This window comes from Panthera leo, chromosome A1, assembly GCF_018350215.1.
Source record: "Panthera leo isolate Ple1 chromosome A1, P.leo_Ple1_pat1.1, whole genome shotgun sequence".
NCBI lineage: Eukaryota > Metazoa > Chordata > Mammalia > Carnivora > Felidae > Panthera > Panthera leo.
The window spans coordinates 17,901,005-17,922,533 of record NC_056679.1 but is presented as its reverse complement, the minus strand read 5'-3'; the positions used below and the strand labels follow the sequence as shown (position 1 = coordinate 17,922,533).

General features: G+C 36.6%; 1 protein-coding gene across 6 annotated transcripts in view; it reads right to left on the bottom strand.

The window, feature by feature from the left end:
* Positions 1–21,529, bottom strand: part of COG6 (component of oligomeric golgi complex 6) — a 129,827-nt gene that overhangs the window by 39,047 nt on the left and 69,251 nt on the right. For 2 of the 6 annotated variants that reach the window (XM_042905003.1, XM_042905578.1), the window contains exon 19: positions 10,382–11,457. The exons of the other annotated variants lie outside the window; for them this stretch is intronic. In XM_042905003.1, the coding sequence (XP_042760937.1) occupies positions 11,310–11,457 (148 nt within the window). In that variant the 3' untranslated portion in view covers positions 10,382–11,309. Of the gene's footprint in view, positions 1–10,381; positions 11,458–21,529 lie in introns of those variants that run through there. 6 annotated transcript variants of the gene reach the window in all.

Here is a 21,529-nt window from a genome sequence, read left to right as displayed (position 1 = left end):
CCACTCATGCTCTGTCTCTCAAAAATGAATAAACATTAAAAAATAATTTTAAAAAAAAGAAGGTTGAAAATGAAGAGCAAATAACAAAGTAAAAGGAAGGAAATAATAAAAATAGAGCAAAAAATCAATGAAATGTAAATAAAGATAGTCAACCATGTCAAAACCAGACTCCTTGAAAACACTAACAAAGTTCATAACTCTTAGCAAGACTAATCAAGAAAGACAGAATAAATTATTAATACCATGTCCACAGACATTAAAAAAGATAAGGAGGGGTGCCTGGGTGACTTAGTTGGTTAAGCCTCCTACTCTTGATGTTGGCTCAGGTCATGATCTCACGGTTCCCTGAAATTGAACTCTGCATTGGGCTCAGGCTCTTGTGCTGATGGCATGGAGCCTGCTTAGGATTCTCTCTCTCTCTCTCTCTCTCTCTCTCTCTCTCTCAAAATAAATAAACTTTTTTTAAAGATAAGAACATTAAGGAGAACATTATGACAAATTTAGATGAAATGGACATATATCTTGAAAAACAGAATTCATCAAAACTGACACAAGACAAAATGGACCATATGAATAGTCTTAAATATATTTTAAAAATTGAATCCAAAATTTAAAACTTCTCACAAAGACATCTCTAGACAAGTTGGCTGCTCTTGGAATTCTTCCAAGTACTTAAGGAAGAAGTAACAACAATCTTACACAAACTATTCCAGATAGGAGAAAAAGAGATTATGTGCTAATAGGTCAGTACAATCTTGCTACCAAAACCTGACAAAGATATTAAAAGAAAGGAAAATTACAGGGCAATCTGCCATGGGCATAAAGGAAAAACTATAAATAAAATATAAATAAATCAAACCAAGAGGTATATAAAAAAGATTGTTCTTTATAACCATTGGGTTTATTCCGGGAATGCAAAGTTGTTTTGACATTTGAAATTCTCCACATTAAGCAAAGAAAGGGGGATAAAGACTATAGTTACCTAAAAACAAAAAACAAAACCTACATTTGATAAAATTCAATACTCGTTATGATTTAAAGTAATCATAACAAACCAGGGACAGAAGGGGACTTTCTTAATTTGGTAAAGCTTATTTACAAAATATCAGCCTAGGAAAAGCTTTCCCTCCTTCCTCACATTTTGGAAAAAGACAAGGGTGATCGCTATCACCACTTCTATTCAACACTGTACGTGTTGTACTGGTTGGACACTGCACAGTGTCATAGAGCCAGAAAGACTAACAAGAAAGAGTAAAACCGTCATTCATCATAGACTGTGTGACTGAATTTATAAAGTTTACACAAGCATCTACAAATACCAGTTGGAATTTACTAGTAAATTTAGCAAGATCACTAGTCAATATATAAAACAAAACTAAACCCAGTGGTTTGTACAAAAAGAGAAAAGAATACAATCGGTCTGGGATCATCCCAGGAATGCAAGAGTGATCTATGATCAGAAAAAGTACACATGTCATTTACCACATTAACATTAAAAAAGAGAAGAGCCATATGATCATTTGATGCTCTCTGATTAATCTACTGAAAACCTACAGCAAACGTAATTCCTAATGGTGAGATACTGGGAACATGTTTAAAATATGAATTACAAAAAGTGTCCATTATCATTGCTCTGGGTTAACATTGGGCTGGAAGTCCTAGTCAGCATAGCAAGACAAGAAACGAAGAGCATAAAGATTGTCAAGAAGGAAACGAAACTGTCATCTAGTCTCAAATATAAATGTCTATATAGAAACCACCCCCCCAATCATTAGATATAAGTGAGCTAAATGCTTAGATCTAAGGTAATCAATATAGAAAAATCAATTCTGCTTCTATACACAGCAACAGATAATTTTAAAATGTAATTAAAAAATAGATACCATTTACACTATGAACAAGAACTGTACGTTCCTTAGGAATGAATATAACAGTTTTCTGAGATTTATTTGAAGAAACATCCATTTTTTTTGAAGGACACTAAAACTACTGTAATGTAGGGAAAATTTAACGTGTTCACGATTTGGATTATTTAACTTCATAAAGATATTCATTGTACCCCAACTGATGTATAGAGTCCAAGTAATCCCAACCATATTCCCAATGGCTGTTTGTGAAGGAGAAGTTGATTTTAAAACCCAAGTGGAACCGCAAAGAGCCAAGAACACCTGAGGCATTCTAAATGAAAAAGACAAAATGGAACATCCTACCAAACATCAAGATTGTGAAGTTATAATATTAAAATATTTGTTATTGGTGCAGGAATAAGTAAACCTACGGAAAGAATGCGAGAGAGATCCAACAGTGTATCCACATACACAAAAATTTGATTCACGACAGAGATGGCAGTAGCCTCACCCACTGTATCACACACAAAGTAGGAGGCAATACTAATTCTGCATCATCTCCTGATACCTGTGGTTACCAAGAGCAACACCATGGCTAACGAGTTACCACTTGCAAGGAGAAATCACAGGTAAGTCACAGTAGTGTATTTGCACGGTTTCTGCAAATTCCGTTACGATTTATTATTGTGTGATTCATCGCATCAACCTGTTAACACTCGGTGGGTGAGTGGTTTCTTTGTAGGATTGAGAATGAAGGCAGGGTAACTGGACCTGGTGTTTTGCTTTTGTTGTGTTTAATGGCAGCCTTCTGGCTTTGGAATGCTTGCTTGCTTACATCGTTGTTTATGAAAAGGAGCTCTGAAATACAGTTTTGAAGCGACAAAAATTCCTTTCCTGGTCTTCTATCAAATACAGATTGCAAGTCTGTCAAATACTAACCAAATCTTTGGTTTCCTTTTTTAAGACTTGGCTTCCTAGGCAAATCCATTTTTCTACCTCAGTGTATTCCTCATTACCCTTTTATATTCCATCTGAGGCCTGGCTTGCAAATAGAAGCCAGCTCTTGTCTGAATTCCCCAAACTAGGATCATACATATGATATCCCTAGACAGGCTCATGGCATCTCAACACATGAGACCTAACTTTAATGCTGGCTTGCATAAGAAAAATCGCTCTTGTTTCTCATCATTCTGCTTTTAGTAGGCAAAAAAGTAATGTTTGCTCCGGTGGAATTTCAGATCTTGACATTGATGGAAATAAAGAGAATATTCAAGTAAATTAATTTCCTGCTGGCAAAGCTATAAACTTTCAAAATCCTGGATTGGCTGGGACTTTAACTGTTTAACACATACTATGAAAAAACACTTTGTCAAAAGATGATATATCCTCTCAAAGCATGCAAATATTTCATATGGATATTTTCAGACCCATCAAAAATTTTCCCAATTCACCTTATCTTCATAAGTTTAGTACCATTTATTTTTACGTACTAAATTATCACTTCTAGGAAGGTTTTTTTTTTAAGTGCTAGTAAAGTTTTTATTTTTGACATCAATGTTAGTTGAATTTGATAGACTTAAATGATTATTATATTTATTTCTTAGCCAATTTATAGTAACTTCATATGTGGATCTGAAAACACATAATTATATCATCTATCTGCAGAAGCACATTCTAAGGGGAGATAAATCCATATTTTCAAGATAGTTGTGCTGAAATATAATTATAGCCCCAAAGTAACCATACGTAGATCTGTGTATTTATATTATTTAAGCAGTATATTTAACTAAATAAGAGAAAGAAACTGACCTGCTCCAAGTATTCAACATTATTATGTGACTCTGCATTTTACTATGTATTTTAAAATCTATATTGTACAGAAGGTGAAAATTTGTTGCCTATTTAATATAAAGTCACAAAGATTTACACCTATGTTTCCTTTTGAGCGTTTTAGTTCTTAATTTTTACATTGAGATCTTTGACCCATTTGAGCTAATTTTTGTATACGGCATGAGATACGGGTCCAACTTCAATTTTTCTTTTTAAAGATTTTAAGTAATCTCTACAAAGTAGGACTCAACCCCACAACCCCGAGATCAAGAGTTGTGTGCCCCACTGACAGAGCCAGCCAGGTGCCCCATGTTCGATCTTTTTGCGTGTGGATTCCCAGCTTTTCTGGTGCCATTTGCTAAAAATAGTATCCTTTCCCCATTGATGGGTTTTGGCAGCCTTGTAAAAAAAATCAGTTGACGATGGATGTATGATTTTACTTCTGAACTCCAAATTCTATCCCATTTATGTCTGCCCTTATGTCAATATCACACTGTTTTGATAACTGTGGAATTGTAGTAAGTTTTAAAATTGGGAAGATTCAAGATTGTTTTGGTTATTCATGGTCCCCTGTATGTCCATATACATTTTGGGATCAGCTTGTCTATTTCTGGACCAAAAAAAAAGGCAAATGACATTTTGATAGGAACTGCATTGAATCTATAGATTCGTTTGGGGAAGATTGTCATCTTAATACGGAGTCTTCATCCATGAACATAAAATGCCTTCCCATCTGTTTGGGCCATCTTTAATTTTTTTTCAACAGTGTTGGGTAGCTTGCAGTGCATAAGTATTTCACTTCCTTGGTTAAATCGATTCCTAAGTATTTTACACTTTGTGGTGCTACTGTAAATGGAATTGTTTTCTTACTTTAATTTTCAGATGGTTCATTACTAGTGTATAGCGTCTTTTTCACAAGTGTATTCAAACACATCTCTACATGCATTACATAACGGCCAGCCCATCCATCCGCTGAAACACTATTTTTCTATTCTATATTTTCTCTATGTCTGTCATATCTTTATTATTCCCTTCTTCTTGTTTTCAGTGTAGTTTAGTCTTTTTTCTAGTTCTTTTTTTTAAGGTGTAAAGTTGGGTTATTTCTTCTTTAATGTAAGCTATCCATTTTCTTCTGAGCACTGTTTTTGCTACATACCGTAAGTATCGGTATGGGGTTTTATACCAAACTTTCATACATCTCACAGTTTTCTCTAATTACTTTGTTATTTTCTTTCTAACCCACCGGTTATTTAAGAGTATATTGTTTAGGGGCGCCCGGGTGGCTCAGTCGGTTAAGCGTCCTACTTCATTCAGCTCAGGTCACGATCTCATGGTTCGTGAGTTTGAGCTCCCCCCCGTCGGGCTCTGTGCTGACAGCTCGGAGCCTGGGGCCTGCTTCGGATTGTGTGTGTCCCTCTCTTTCTGCCCCTCCCCTGCTCATGCTCTCTCTCTCTCAAAAATAAATAAGAAACATTTAAAAAGATTATGTTGTTTAGTTTCCCTATTTATTTTCCTTTTGTTAATGGTTTCTAATTTTGTGTCATTGTAGTTGGAGAAGATACTTTGCAGGATTTCAATCTTTTAAAATTTACTGAGACTTGAGATGGGGCCTAACACACGGTCTGCTTTGGAGAAAGCAGAGAGCATGTGGACTTGAGAGAAATGTGTACTGTGCTATCAGGTGGGGTGCTCCATTGATGTCTATTAGGTGTAGCTGCTTTACAAGTGTTGCCCGAGTCTTCTGCTTCCTTGCCATTCCTTCTTTGTTAATTCAAGTGGCTGTCTAGTATCCTTTCATTTCAGCTGCAAGGACTACCTTTAACATTCTTTAGGGCAGGTGTGATAGTTTTTGTTTATCCTGAAATGTCTTAATTTTGCCTGTATTTTCACATGCAGTTTTACTGGCAATAGAAATGCTTTTTGGCCTCTATACGTTTCTGATGAGAATTGTAATAATTATATATATATATATGTATATGTATATATATATATATATATATATATATCCTATCCTATCCTATCCATATATATATATATATATATATATATATCCTATCCATATATATATATATATATCCTATATATATACACATATATAAGACAGGCAGAGGAAGAGAGAGAGAGAGAGAGAGAGAGAGAGAGAGAGAGAGAGAGAAGAGACCCCAAGCAGGCTCCACACTCAGCACAGAGCCCGACACGGGGCTGGATCCCATGACCCTGGTGGCATCATGACCTGAGCCAAAATCAAGAGTCGGATGGATGCTCAACTGACTGAGCCACCCAGGTGCCTCAAAGCATCGTGATAATCTTATTGTAAATCACATGTATATGATGAGTTATCTTTCTTTTTGCTTTCAAAGTCCCCTCTGAGTTTTTGGCTTTTGATAATTTAATCGTGATGTGTCTCAGTGTGTATCTTTATCTGGGCTTGGTAAACTTAAATGTATGTTATTAAATTTTCAACAAACTTGTACAGTTTCTGAAAAAAATATTTCTTCAAATATTTTTTTGTCCCCTTTCCCCTTTCTTTTCCTTCCAAGACACCCATTGTGTAAATATTGTTGATAACATCTCACGGGTCTCTGATGAGGCCCTGTTCACTTTCTTCTTTTTTCTTTCTGTTCCTCAGATTGCATAATCTCTATTGATCTAACTTCAACTTTGCTGATTCTTTTTACTGACTGTTCACAGCTGTCCAACTCCTATAGTGGATTTTTAAATTTCGATTATAATTTTCAACCCCAGACAAGATATTTATACTTTTTATAAAATTATGACTTTAAATTATAATTTTGATAAGCTTATAACTTTATGAAAACATCTTTTCCAATTTCTACCTCTTTATTGATATTCTCTGTTTGAGGAGGCATTGTCCTCATACCTTCCTTCAGTCCCTGAACACATTTAAAATTGCCGATTTAAAGTTTTTGTCTACTAAGTCCAACATCTGGGCTTCTTGAGAGACAGTTTCTACTGAGTGCTCCCCCCCCCCTCCCCGTGTTTTGGCTGTCCTTTAGGTATCTTGTAAACAATTTTTCTTGAAAAGTGGGCATTTGGAACATTATAATGCACACATTCTGCTGAAATCAGATTCTCCTACCCTGCACCTCAGAGTTTGCTGTGGTCGGTGCTTTTTGTAGCTGTTGTTGTGTGTTTTTGCGAAATGAATCCTGTAAAATTGACAATTGCTCTGTTGTGTGTGACCACTTAAAGTGGTCCATTAGCTTAGCAGTCTGCTAACAACTGGACAGAGATTTCCTTAAGTGTCTGGAACCAAAACAACCTCCCAGTCTTGACTGGGGTGTGCTGTGATGAGTGTTGGGGCATGCCTTCAAGATGCAACCAGAGGTGACAGCTTAGGGTCTCTCTGGTCTTTTCTGGGCATGCAGTCCTAAACAACACATACATAGCTTTCTAGATTTCCAAGGATATGTCTGGGTTTTTCCATGCCTTTACGGAGATCTCACTGTTAACCTTCCTTCCTAAGCTTTTTGCTTAGTCTATTGTTCATCCCTATGCTTATCTATTGCTTCAGGCAGAAGAGAAATGTATGCCCCCTAACTCTCCCCCTATCCTGGGGTGGTGACTTTAGCATTGGAAATGTTCCAAGTTAGATGAGATAAATATAAGCTTTTAGAACAGGAATCTTCTGGGTAGGCATGAGACAGATAAAATAAAAACATTCTTTGCAAAAGGCTGCTGCTAAGCTTGGGAACAAGGCACAGGGCTAGCTTAAAATTCCACAAAGCATGCTGTTATCAAGACTCATCTTTTTCTGTGTTTGTTTTTTAAGTATAACCTGACTTGCTGTGAGCTAGTTTCTAGAGTTCTAAAAAAAGTTGTTTTCGGTGGCTCTTGGGGGCCAGTTTTATTGTTGCTTTTACGGAGAGTCAGAATTTTGGGATTCCTTAATACAGTTTTACATCTTAACTAGCTAATTAATGAAACCTAGTCAGTATGTTCATCTCAGAATGAGAAATGTACAGTTGTGCTTTAAAACCTTCTTTTCTGTGCTATCAGCCTCTTAAATATCAAGTATATACATCTGGCTGTTACAGAGGATGGTGTTAGTTTCGTTTTTTGCCTCTCACCTACATTCAAAAACCCTCAATGAAACTGCATTATGTTTACTTAGAATACATGTGACCATTTTTGTGCAAGACAGGGATGCAATGATGGATGCACATTTTAGCAAGCTTTTCAAATCCTGTTTATTACAGAGCCTGGTGTTGGTAGCTAATTAATAAACTTGTTTAATAACAAGAATAAGTAAAAAACAAAACAAAACAAAATAGTTAACATATATTGAATTCTAACTTTTACCCCAGATCATGAGCTCAGCAAATTTTTAGAAATATTTTTAAATTGTAAAATATACAGATAAGAGCTCATGTGGGGCGCCTGGGTGGCTCAGTTGGTTGAGCGTCTGACTCTTGATTTGGACTCAGGTCATGATCCCAGGGTCATGGGATCGAGCCCTGCACCAGGCTCCACACTGAGTATGGAGTCTGCTTAAGAGTCTCTCATTCTCTCCCTCTGCCCCTGCCCCCTGCTTGCATGCACTCTTTCTCTTTAAAAAAAAAAAAAAAAAAGAAAGAAAAATTAAGGTAACATATACGTAAATTTTAGAGATTTAAATGAACACTCAGGTACCAAATACCCAGTGTAAGAGAGCATTAATAACTTTGACAGATCTGGTGCCTCCCTCCTCAGAGATCATCTTGAATTCCATGCTAATCATTTCCTATATTCTCCTCATAGCTCTATCACATGTGCACCCATGATATACGACTGGTGTACATTAACGTATGATTTTGTTTTACCTTTTACAAAAAAAATTCTATAAATGGACTCATACTCTTCTATAGTTTTTTCTTAAACATTATTTGAAAATCATTCATTTTTCAATACTGTAGAATATTCCATTATATGGATATGTCTAAGGACACCTGAGCTAACAGCAGTCAGGAAAGGCTAGGCTATGCTGAGGTAATAACTCCTAAGGGGAGGAAAAAAGACATTCCAGGATCAAGCCCTAAAGTATGTCAACTTTTAAAAGTTGTACAGAGGCAAAAGAACCAGGGAAGGAAGTCAAAAAAGGGTTTGGCCTGAGAAATAGAAGGAAAACTAGTAGAAAGTGGTACCACAAAAGCCTGGAAAACAACAACAACAACAACAGTATTTCAAATAAGGATAGTGAAGAATCCATTGGATTTGACACTATATAACAGTAGGAGGATCTCATGAGGTTTAGTTGTGCTGTGCGGTGAGAGGCTGAAGCCTCACTGGGATACTTTAAAGACACAACGGCAGGGGAAGTAGAAGACAGCAGGTGTCAACAACCACAAAAAGAAGCTGAGAGATGACGGTGTTGGGATCTGCAAGGTGCAGAGTTGTTTGTTTGCTTTAAAAATATTATCAACACTAGAGCACTGTATATGCTACTGAGGATAATCCTCGGGACAGGCCACGGAGCTGCGGGAGCAAAATGAAGGGATAACTCAGAGACAAAAGTCTCTGAAAAGGTGAAAAGAAAGAATCCAGAGTGCGAAGGAAGGGAAGAGCCTATGACAGGACGAGGGGCAGTGTCTCCAAGGCAGAAGGAGGAAAGACAGAGAAGGCGAGTGCCAGATTCGAAGGTAGGAAAATAGGGGAGCTTAATCTAACAGCTTCTATTTTCTCTATGAACTACGAAGGTCTTTACCTAAGAGTGGGGTGGAAAGTCATCTTGAAAAGCAGAGAGATGAGTTTAGCCAAGAGACGGGAGGTAGAACTACAAGGCAATACTGAGTGCCATTTGAAGACTGTGAACGTGAATTTAAAAAGTCAATCAGTCCATTTATGTGATTTTTCTCAGGTAACGTTCACTTGTTCAAGTTCAGGTGCAGAGAAAGAAACCGAAGAGAAACCTTCAATAAGAGAAGGTTTTTGCCAGGCAAATACTTTTCTCTGAAGAAAAGGCTGACACGTATTGACTAAGGTTATACTTAAGCCACATCAAAACAGTTTAAATTGCAAACTATGAAGTCTATGGCAAATACAAGCGTTATGTTCATGGATTAGCACGTACAGTCTTTTGTTTTAACTTCGTGCTCAAGGTTATATTGATAGTACATTCTGCTCACCCATCTTCCACTGCTTATCTCAACTTCGCCCTACCCTGTACCTCCCTTTCTATTTGTCCGTTTTCTGGAAACACAATGATGAGATATATAAAAATACTGCAATTATCACTGTTCTAGAAATAGTTTTAATATGTTGAGAAAACCATGTAAAAAGACAAATACACCTTTTTCCCAGAAAACAAAGGAATTCACTGATGGCAAGGTAGCAATCTTTTCTTCACAGTGGAAATAAATTATATAAAATTTAAGCTCTTGATTTATATCATACTTTATTTTTTTATCTTTTCTATATCACACATACTCATTGAAAGAAAAAGACTGTGAAAGCTCAGATTCATACCAAAAGAGATAAGTAATTGCTCTGCCTCCAAAATAATCATATTAATATAAACAATTATAAATTTCAGACAGGTGAACAGGCCACGTTCTATAAATACTAACACATACACTGCATATCATATAAATATTAGTTTTATCTTACTACTTTGAAAAATATTTTAACTTTGTCCATTTTTTCCTTATGCTTCAGTTTTCTTGTTTGTAATTTAGGGACTGACCTCTTTTTATAGATTTGCCAGAAATTAAGATATTTTGCTAGGAAGAATTGTCTTTGAAATCTTATCAACAAAGTACTGAGATTTATTTTTTTGAAAAACAGGTGATTCTGAATCTTACTCATAAGTAAAGTTCTAAATTCAGAGCCCCATCATTCTCTGTGAGCCGTCACCAGGGGGACAGATACACCGTCAATGAACAATTGCTACTCAGAATTTTCCCGCCTGCGTTAGAGCAGGTCATTATTTCTTTGGTTTGAACAAGAGATAAAATTTGTAGTTGGCTGGGTTTAGAGCCCATATTATGTAAGAAGTATCTATCATTAAACACTAGACTTATAGGCATATAGGATGCCTGTATTCCTAACGTCCTTTCGAAGTGCTGAACTTCACCGTGAGCTCAGTCCAGGGCGCACACAGAGAGAAATCCACCCTGTTTAAATTACTTCTCTCTCTTTTCCCACTTTTTGCTACGTGTATATTCCTGCTCCTCAGTTTAAATATATCCACTCACATTAGTAACTAATAAGAAACCAAATTAATCTTTAGGTAAAGAGACGTTATGTCACATCTTCATAACTAATTCTTCAGTTTCAACAAGTTTCTTATGTATGATTAATTTGGAACTGATGTCGTAAAGAAAACTCCCTCAAACCTCTCAAAGTTCTTTTCTCCATACATTTATATTCCTGAAAACTGCTGAACCGGGGAGGTGGCTTGCAGAGAACAGAGCATCTCTACGTAAGGGGCAGATACAGAGCAACATAACCCAGGTCAGCATGAAATTACTTCCTGTTATTGTGACCAAAGAAATTATCGAGACCTACAATGAAATGATACAAAGAGAATCATAACCGTCAAATTTCAGAGCAAAGAGCACCAACTGAAGAACAAGAACACCTTCCGAGTTTTAGGGGGAGGCGATATTTCGCTGACACATTCAAATAAGAGGATCAGGAGAGAAGTGTCTGCACTTGCTGTGGCGATCGGTGTAGAATGCTCTCCGGATCTTTGTATTCGTTGACTGGATTCATCACAGCGGCATACACTTCCCCATAGGCTCTGCAGACTAATTCTGTAGATTGTTTTATGATCTGCTCTCTAGTGATAAGCAAACAATATGTGAACACACACCGGAAAGTAAAATACTAAGGATAGTAAGAAGCTTCATATTTGAACCAATGCATTTCACTTTCATAATTATCACATACATACTACAAAGAAATTATTGTACAACCACACAAGTTACTTACTTTGGTTTGGGAATAAAACACACTATTTTATATTCGTTATTTATTCATTGTTGCAGACGGGCAGGGACTATGTTCACAGCTGTATCTTTATGATTACTAAACAAGAAATGGAAACTGTGACCTATCATCAATGTGCTGATTTTGCAAACGTGACTGATAACACATTAACCTTGAAGAAAGAGGCTTATAATTATTCATACTTGCCAATACTTCAAACCTCAGAATAACTTACAATATACTGTTCTTTCACACACACACACACACACACACACACATATACTGTTATCTATACTGTTATAAATATACTGTTTAGCTCCTACACTAGTAACCACATTTTAGATTTCACTTATATTGCCGGCTAAAATAATGTGACACTTGCCTACAATAGGTAACAGCATTTTCCATAAAGATCATCTCTACATAAGCATATAAAAGAATAAAACCTTTAAAAAAATTTGTTTTAATCCTTATTTGTTTTGAGAGAGACAGAGTGCAAGCATGGGAGGAACAGAGAGAGAGGGAGACACAGAATCAGAAGCAGGCTCCAGGCTCTGAGCTGTCAGCACAGGGCCCGACACGGGGCTCGAACTCACGGACTGTGAGATCATGGCCTGAGCCAAAGTCGGATGCTTAACTGACTGAACCACCCAGACACCCCTTTTATTTACATGTGTTTTAATAAAAATAACGTATAGATCTTTAAATGTCCAAATAAATTTTTTAAAAAATCTCTTTCAGTAAATATATACTAACTCCAAGTGATTAGAAAGCATTTTTTAATTTTTTTAATGTTTACTATTTTTGAGAGAGAGAGAGAGAGAGAGAGAGAGAGAGAGAGAGAGAGAGACAGAGTGCAAGCAGGGGAAGGGCAGAGAGAGAGGGAGACATGGAATCCGAAGCAGGCTCCAGGCTCCGAGCTGTCAGCACAGAGCCCGACACAGGGCTTGAACTCACCAACAGCAAGTCCATGACCCGAGCCGAAGTTAGACACTCAACTCACTGAGCCACCCAGGTGCCTCAGAGAATAAAAGGTTGTAAAAACTGAAGCAAATTTTTTAAAAATCTGGCCAGAAAAAAACAGCACTGGGTTCATTAAATCTGCATCAGCTCTCTCTGCGTTTTCACGACATTTACTTCATACCAGCCTAAGCTACTTCTATTCCTGTATCACTGTATCTAGTGATAAAAACAGGATTTTTTTTCTGATTTTCACAACTCAATTTAAAGATGCCTTTCAAGCTTTACTCCCAAACCTCCTTTTCTAGTTGTTTCTTCTTTCTGTCAGTGGCATGGCCACGTTTCGTCACCTCCATTCAGACCCTAACGAACTCTTGTACGGAGTACAGAAAAAACTCCTATCTGGTCTTCCCTTCTTGAGTCTCTTCCACATTCAATCTACGGTAAGCACTACTGCTAGATTAATCTTTCCCAAGCGTACCTTCTATCCTGTCCCTCCCCCACCCAGGGCCTTCCTTCAAGGAGCGTCAATGGCTTCTTTTGGTGCCAGAGAAGTCAAAATCCCTCACTCAGCCATTTAAAACCCTTTAGAATACCTTCCGTAGCACAACTCTAATCCCGAGGTCTGGATCATCAGCGCCCTGTTCCGATGGGGTCTCAGACTCTTGGTGGGGTGAAACAACTTGTCATTTCCCTAAAATTGCTAAAGCTTACATAATAAGAGTGGGTAGAAGAAAGTTACGCTGAGTAAATTCTCTGAGCAGAGTGGAGTAATGCTTCTGGCTATGCTACCTTTCCATTGGAAGGGAGGATGGTAAAAACTGGTTTGGAAATCTACTTGACCAGATGAGCCTTCCAGATATTTTTGATCTCTTAGTGATCATTCCTATAATTAACTGAACTTAACAACAATTGCATAGATATGATGCAAAACTATTTTCCATAAATGAAATAGATTAAAAATACTATAACCTGGCATTTTATTTTATTTTTTTTTAACATTTATTTATTTTTGAGAGAGAGACACAGAGCACGAGTTGGGGAGGGGCAGAGAGAGAGGGAGACACAGAATCCAAAGCAGGCTCCAGGCTCCGAGCTGTCAGCACAGGGCCCGACGCAAGGCTTGAACTCACTAACTGTGAGATCATGACCTGAGTGAAGTCAGACGCTTAACTGACTGAGCCACCCAGACATACCTATCAACTGGCATTTAAAAAATTTGTTAAATATGATACACATTTGATGCCCATTTTGCAACATGTCAAAAATAGATTTCTGATACAGTGTCTTTTGTTCTTTACTCAAAGCAGCAAGACAGATTTTTGGGGGGTGTACAAAGCATCCATTACGTACACCTCATATTCTAAAATCTATACTCAGTCTCCATTACTTATACCTCATACTCTAAAATCTATACTCAGTCTGTACATAGTGTGTTATTTGTACAACATAAAGAATACAAAGAAACAAGGCTATTCCCTCTCGTAAGAAATTTAAAATCAGAATACAGCACAATGAATATTAAATATAATTTTTTAAAATCCAGAGTAACTGGTAAATGTAGAATGAGTTGTTGAAAAATATAAAGTAATAAATTTTAAATTTAAATCTCAAGTCCAAATGATGAAAAAATTTAAATTTATTGAAGTTTAGTTGTAACCCAGGGCATGCTTCTATTTATAAGCTAAACTAGCTTACAAATGTCTACAACTCACAATGCAGCAGAAAAATCATTACAAATCTGCAATGGAGAAAACCAGAAATAAAGCAATACTGCTAAGACACAAATAAATAAAATCAAGACAATAAGACCAAGTAAGAGTTTATCATTTATTTTCAATGTTGGTGTTTGATAGTATAATATAGTTTCTCATTCCGCTCCTCAGTTTAGGAAGCTACCAAGATAGGGAAGGGATTAAAAAAATGAATACGGCTGTACTAAACAAGATAAGAGATACCAAAGCTCATGGAGAAAGGAAATCTTTCATGCAGTGGGGTGAATAAAGGGAAGGGGAAAGAACTGTTAGCCAATAGGAGAGAAATGCAATGGAAAGAGAGATTCTCCACAGTGAATCTGAGTCAAATCCAAACTGTAAAGAGCGGGGAACTGTGATTCATAACGACTCCCCATTCCTGGACAAATTTAAGAGTTCACTATCACTACCAAAGCCGGGTATAGACTCATACACTCACACTCAATGCTTTGCTTCCAGTGAATCATACACAGTAGAGAGAAAACAGTACAGTGATGGACATTATTGTCAGAAGACCTTGAATCTAGTCGAAGCTCTGCCACTTATTACTGTTGCTTTGAACAAGAAATTTAGCCTTTCTAGGACTAATTTCACCACTGTAAGGCAAAATATTGAACTTGATACTTACAAGATACTTTCAGTTTTTAAATTATTCCATTGAGGATTAAGAGCATTTTAATGATCTGCTGGTGAAAAAATAAAAACTCGGGTGCCTGGGTGGCCTAGCTGGTTGAGTGTCTGGCTCTTCGTTTTGGCTCAGGTCATGATTTCACGCTTGTGAAATCGAGCCCCGCATCGGGCTCTGCACTGAGCGTGGAGCCTGCTTTGGATTCTCTCCTCTCTCTTTGCCCCTTCCCCACTCGTGTTTGTTCTCGCTCTCTCTCAATAAATATGTATAAAAAAATAATAAAAAATAAAAAACTCTATGTGCCTATCTAATTTATACACATACGTACATATGCATACATACATACATTCCTCCCCCCACGTTATTTTGGGGAATTGGGTTTCTTAAATACTGATGTATAATAAGCATATCAGTTATCTGTACACAAAATGGGAGGTATCTGAGGTGCTAACATGGGTTGACTTTCTTGCCATTTTACTATCCCCTCCTCTTTATTTATAGTGCTAATTACTATGCAATTCTTATGTATCTTTTATCTTAAAAAGTATATACGTATATCTGTGTATATATCTATCTGTTTGCCTGCCTGGTGTCTTGGTCCAAATTACTCACTAATATCATTTATAAAATACAGAGTCTCAAATAATGATGAATCATTATACTGACAATGTTTAAAATGGAAGTTTCAGGTATTCTCTAACTAAATACAAAATCACTGACAAATCATCTCAGTCATACGCTTCTGAAAACTCGGAACGTGCTCATCTGTTGATCACCTCACGTACAAAAGGGAGAAAAGCAGTACATGTTTTCAGTAGCGTATGCTGAGCACTGGCGAGAGCACGGGCATTCACCTCGGATCGCCCGCCACGCTGAATTCTGATCAGTCACAGCCAAGACCATAGGTGGTGAATGGAGGGTACCTTTAGAATTATTTCTACAGGTTAAAAATCTGAAGACGAGTCCTGCTTTTCACACATGCAAAAGGGCCAGTTGAAAGGGGAAAAAAGAAATATTTGGGTGCAGGCTATGACCATCTATAAAGTTAGACCGTGAACTGCCTTGGTCTCTTTGCCACCGTGAAAATCTCACAGGTGGTCACTTATCAGGTGGTGCCCTATTGGCCTGTGGACAGTTTAATAATCCTCGCACTGCAATTATAACTTTCAAATAATTAAAAACATGACTCACACAGATAAACAATGAAGGAATGCCAATGACTTGATGACTCCTTAATGAGGAACTACTAAGATGGTAAAGCTGGTTCACAGAACATTCTGAGGAGCTGGTCGTTATAGGCATTTGAAAAGGAAGGTTAGAATAAAACATGGCTTCGTGTCTCCCAGAGCAAAAAAAGACATAGGACACGAAGTAGCACGGGGCCTTGAATCATCAACAGTAAGCCGAGCATCAAACTATGATACATGCCCCTAAATAATTAAGTAATTCTCGAAGGGCCCGGTAACAATGCTTCAGTGTGACCCTGAAAGGACACGTTGCTCTCCCAGACCTGACCTGCCCTATTTCCGAGTTTTGAAAAATCTTTCTTACATTTAGAAAGTAGTTTGCTATACCAGTGTGTACATCAAAGATAATAACCATGCAGTTAACTACTGGGAAAAAAAATTGGAAGGCGATGAGGATATTGTAAAACTGGAGGGAAAAGCAGTACTTTTCTTAGGCATCAGAATACCATGCACTAAGAAATTCAATGTGTCCAGTTATAAATGTTACAATGCCAAACAATTTATTATAAATGTCAGAAGTACTAATAAAGACTAATGTATAATTAAATGGAGATGCCACCCATTTTAAAACAGATTCACAAAACATTTAAAATAATTATTTAAAGCCTTTAGCCGTGATAAGAAATGAACTGCATACTTCCAGAATCAGTGAGCTTGTCATTAATCAGTACTTTAGGATTTTTGGTTGCCATAACAACATGACACAACTTTCATCATTACCATAAACCCAGCATTTCTAAAAATAGCTATTTCAACAGTCAGGCTCTGTGATCACTAAAATTGAGCTTTATTACAGAACCACAGTTAAGAGTGCAATCAAATGCATCACAGGAGAGAAGGTATTAACAGCTTAAGTCTTGGAAAACGAAAAAGAAAAGATGATAATGTATTTAGGAATCATAGATGAAAGAATTTTGATTTCTCTTTTATCATAATACCAAAACCAATGATGTCACAATGGATCAAGTTGATTTTTATCCCAGGTCAGCTTTCTGTCACTGACTGTAAAATTAAAGTACATTTTACATAAGACCAAACCCACATATCTCATGTAAGTGTTAACCTATCACATATGCAAATATTTTTGAGCTTCCTTTAAAAATAATCATATAATCTCAGGGCCCCTGTGTGGCTCAGTCAACCAAGCGTCCGACTTCAGCCCGGGTCACGATCTCACAGTTCGTGGGTTCGAGCCCCACATCGGGCTCTGTGCTGACAGCTTGGAGCCTAGAGCCTGCTTCGGATTCTGTGTCTCCCTCTCTCTCCCTGCCCCTCCCCAGCTCATGCTCGCACTCTGTCTCTGTCAAAAATAAATACACTTAAAAAATAACAATATAATCTCAACATAGAAAGGACTAATAAAAATACAGTACAGGCTAGTGTTAAAGAGAATAGGCATTGGAATCAGAAATAGTGGATTCAAATCTTGGCTCTGCTTGCTTCTGTTTGCCCTTGGTTCAATTATTTAAACTTTCTAAGCGATGTCTCCACTGGAAAGAGGAAATCCTAATTCACGGGAGGATTAAGTGAAGTTAAAGAATCAATCTGGTTGAGGTGTTCAGATCGATTACACTGTAGGAGTTGGGGTGGGGCAAGGGTGAAAACAGAATAGTTCAGAAGCTAACGTGGTAATACAGGCACCAGTGACACTACCTTGGACCAGACTGGTGAACTGTGAAGATGTTCAGAAGTAACTAGAGTCTCCTCTCACATACTTTTTTCTAGGTAAACATTTAATAAAGTGGTTCTTTGAGAATTATGACTGAAGTTATACTGAATTTATTAGATTAACTGTATCGCATAACCAGTTGGAAAAGAATACCATGTGACTGTTGGAACGCTGAAAATCCACAGCAAAACTCACACTTCATGATGAAACATCCGAAACATTTTCATTAAAGTCCAAAGTAAAATATGCACACTCACTATTACATCTACTATTTACCTTGGAGTTCTTAACCGATACAATGATTTTAGTCATAAATACTGAAAAAAAATTAATAAAACTCATTATCCTTAGCTGTCTTCACCAAAAACTAAACAACTGATAAGTTAATAGAACTAAAATAGTTTAGTTACTTGGCCAGATTCAAAATGATCATATGAAATTTAGTACATTTGATATACACCAGCAATATCTAATTAGAACAGGTAATAGAAAATAAAAAAATCTTATCGTAATAGTCACAGAATTATTTCCTAGGAAGAAACCCGATAATATAGACAGAAGACTATATGAGGAAATTATAAAACTTTATTGAAAGTTCTAAAATATCTGAATAAACAGGCATACCATGTTCATAGATAAAAATATTCACTAGTGGATTATACCCATTTCTTTTCTGCTCATTCTTACATTAGCTTGGTGAATGTTTTATATGCACTTGAAAAGAATGTTACCTTCTATAAATGTGTGTGGTATTCTATATGTAGCAGGTTTGATTGCTGGCATTGTTCAGTTCCTTTACACCATGTCAGATTTTTGGTTACTTTTTCTAACAATTACTGAGAGGGGTGTTGAAATACCTACCTACAATTGTCAGTGTATCTATTCTTCCTCAATTCTATGAACTTATACTGCTTATTTTTTGAAGCTCTGCTATTAGATGCACATATTGACAATTATATCTTCTTCATGAATTGATTCTATTATTATTGTAAAACGTACCTCCTTATCTTTGGTATCTGTCTTGCAGTCTAATTTTTCCGATACTAATACAACTACTTTCGCTTTGTTATGATTTTACTTTTAAACTATCTGTATCCTTACTGTTAAGTGTATTTCTTATAGACAGCAGACAGTGGGCCATGCTTTTTCATCTAAGAATCGAATCTGCCTTTTAACTGAAGTATGCAGTTCTTTTACATTTAATATAATTATTTATAAGGCTGAATTTAAGTCTATCATCCTGCTATTTTTTTTTTTTTAGATTTTCCCCTTCTATTCTTTTCCCTTCTTTTTCTGCCTTGTTTTGATATAATTGCTTTTTTAGCATTCTATTTTATCTTGACTATTGTAATGTTAGGTAATTTTGTTCATTTGAGAGCTGGCTGCAAGGTTCAATCTACCTTCAAAAAATATTATTATATAATAACCTGGTAACATCATAAATATGTATTTCTACTTCCTTCCCACTCCATCTTTTGTGCATTTCTTATAAATTTCATTTCTATGTGTTAACAATTCCACAATTCACTGTTAGTATTTTTGTTTTAAACGGTCCACTACCTTTTATATTTAGCATTTTCTGTACTCATTATTCCTGTGTTGATCTGAGTTTTCTTCTGGTATTCTTTTCCTTGAGCCTGACAGACTTCCTTTATCATTCCCTACAGTGCAGTATACTAGTAATAAGTCCTCTCTACTTTTGTTTATCACAAAATATATTTTTTGTGCGTTGAGTTTGAAAGATACATGTGATGAACACACAAAGTAGACATTTAAAGATGATATTCTATTGCCTTCTGGTTTGCACTGTTTCTAACAAGAAGTCAGTAGTATACTTCACCATCATTCGAATCCTATAAACAATATGTCTTTTTCCCTCTGGCTGCTTTCAAGATTTTTCTCTTTATCCCTGGTTTTCAATGATAAGATTATGGTATACGCTGGTATGGTTTTCTCTGCTGAGTTATTTAATAGCTTCTTGGGTTGTGGGTTCATGTTTTCCATCACATTTGGAAAAACTTGTTTCATTTCTTCAAATTTTTTCTGACTCATTCTCATTATGACACTCCAGTTATTATACCTACTTTAGTTTGCTTAATATTGTGCCACAATTCACTAAGGCTCTCTTCATCTTTTTCTAGCCTTTTAATGTTTTCTATCAGTGCGTCAGTTTGGATGGTTTCTACTGTACTCTTTTTAAGTTGACTGATCTTTCTCTCTGGGGTGTCCAACTGAGAGTTAAACCCAGTCAGTCAATTTTTCACTTTAGAGATTACACTTTTCAGGTCTAGAATTCTCAACTCTAAAATTCCCTATTTCTTCTCTCAGTATAATAATGTTTTCCTTTAAGTCCTTGAACACACTGTAACTAGCTGCTTATAAGGAACTTACCTGCTAGTTTTATAAATTGTCATCTGTCTGTTTCTATTGACAGATTTTTTCCTAGTTTTGGTTCCTATTTTCCCACTACTTCTTCTAAGTAATATTGCATTACAAATGCTACACGGTTGACTGTCTGTATTTATTGTCATCCTTAGGAGTGCTAAGCTTTGTTCAGGAAGGCAGTTGGTTTAGTTAAAAATCAGCATGATACTTTATACTTTGTTTTTAAGCCTTTTTGAGTATAAGGTAGGCTTTATGTAGGACTAGATTAACCTTTCTTTGAAGGCTTGGGCTTTCTCGAGTCTCTAAAGCATTGTGCAAGCTCCAGTTCTTTTTCAGCTTACAGGTTTCCAGTAGCTGTTCTTTTCCTGGTGGAACTATTTTCCCCCCAAACTTACTTTATTTTTATTGAGAACAGGTATTCCTGATAGTTAATACAGGTGGCTTAAAAGGAGGTAAAGAAGAAAAAAATTATTCTGTATACCTCTTTAAGTAAAGAGGAAATATTTCCTATAAAGGCATTATTTTTGACATTATTACATTATTTTTTTAGTATGTAAAATCAAGGAAGATTCCTGAATAAGAGTTCTCAAATCACATCTGATACAATAACATTCAGAAATAATTCTGAATCATCAAGAAAAGACAGTGAGAATATTTTACATATGTGTATATATATATACACACATATATATATGTTTAACTGTAGCTTCTGTATTCCAATGTCTAATATTTGTATCACTGAAAGGTGAATATTGGAGTTTGACACTGAAAAAAGAACATCTCTAATTCATCCCAAGGAAGAAAAGAAGGAAGAATTCCTTAAAATTATTTTCGTTCTCTTTTCTCCACTTTCTATACAACTTTGTTTCCTGGTTAAATTTATTCGAGAGAGGGGCGCCTGGGTGGCGCAGTCGGTTAAGCGTCCGACTTCAGCCAGGTCACGATCTCGCGGTCTGTGAGTTCGAGCCCCGCGTCAGGCTCTGGGCTGATGGCTCGGAGCCTGGAGCCTGTTTCCGATTCTGTGTCTCCCTCTCTCTCTGCTCCTCCCCCGTTCATGCTCTGTCTCTCTCTGTCCCAAAAATAAAAAAAAAAAAAAAAAAAAAAAAAAAAAAAAAAAATTTATTCGAGAGAGACAGACAGACAGTGAGAGAGAGAGAGAGAGAGAGAGAGAGAGAGAGAGGCAGGCAGAGAGGGAGGGAGACGCGGAATCTGAAGTAGCCTCCAGGCTCTGAGCTGTCAGCACCAAGCCCAACGCAGGGCTTGAACTCACGAACGGTGAG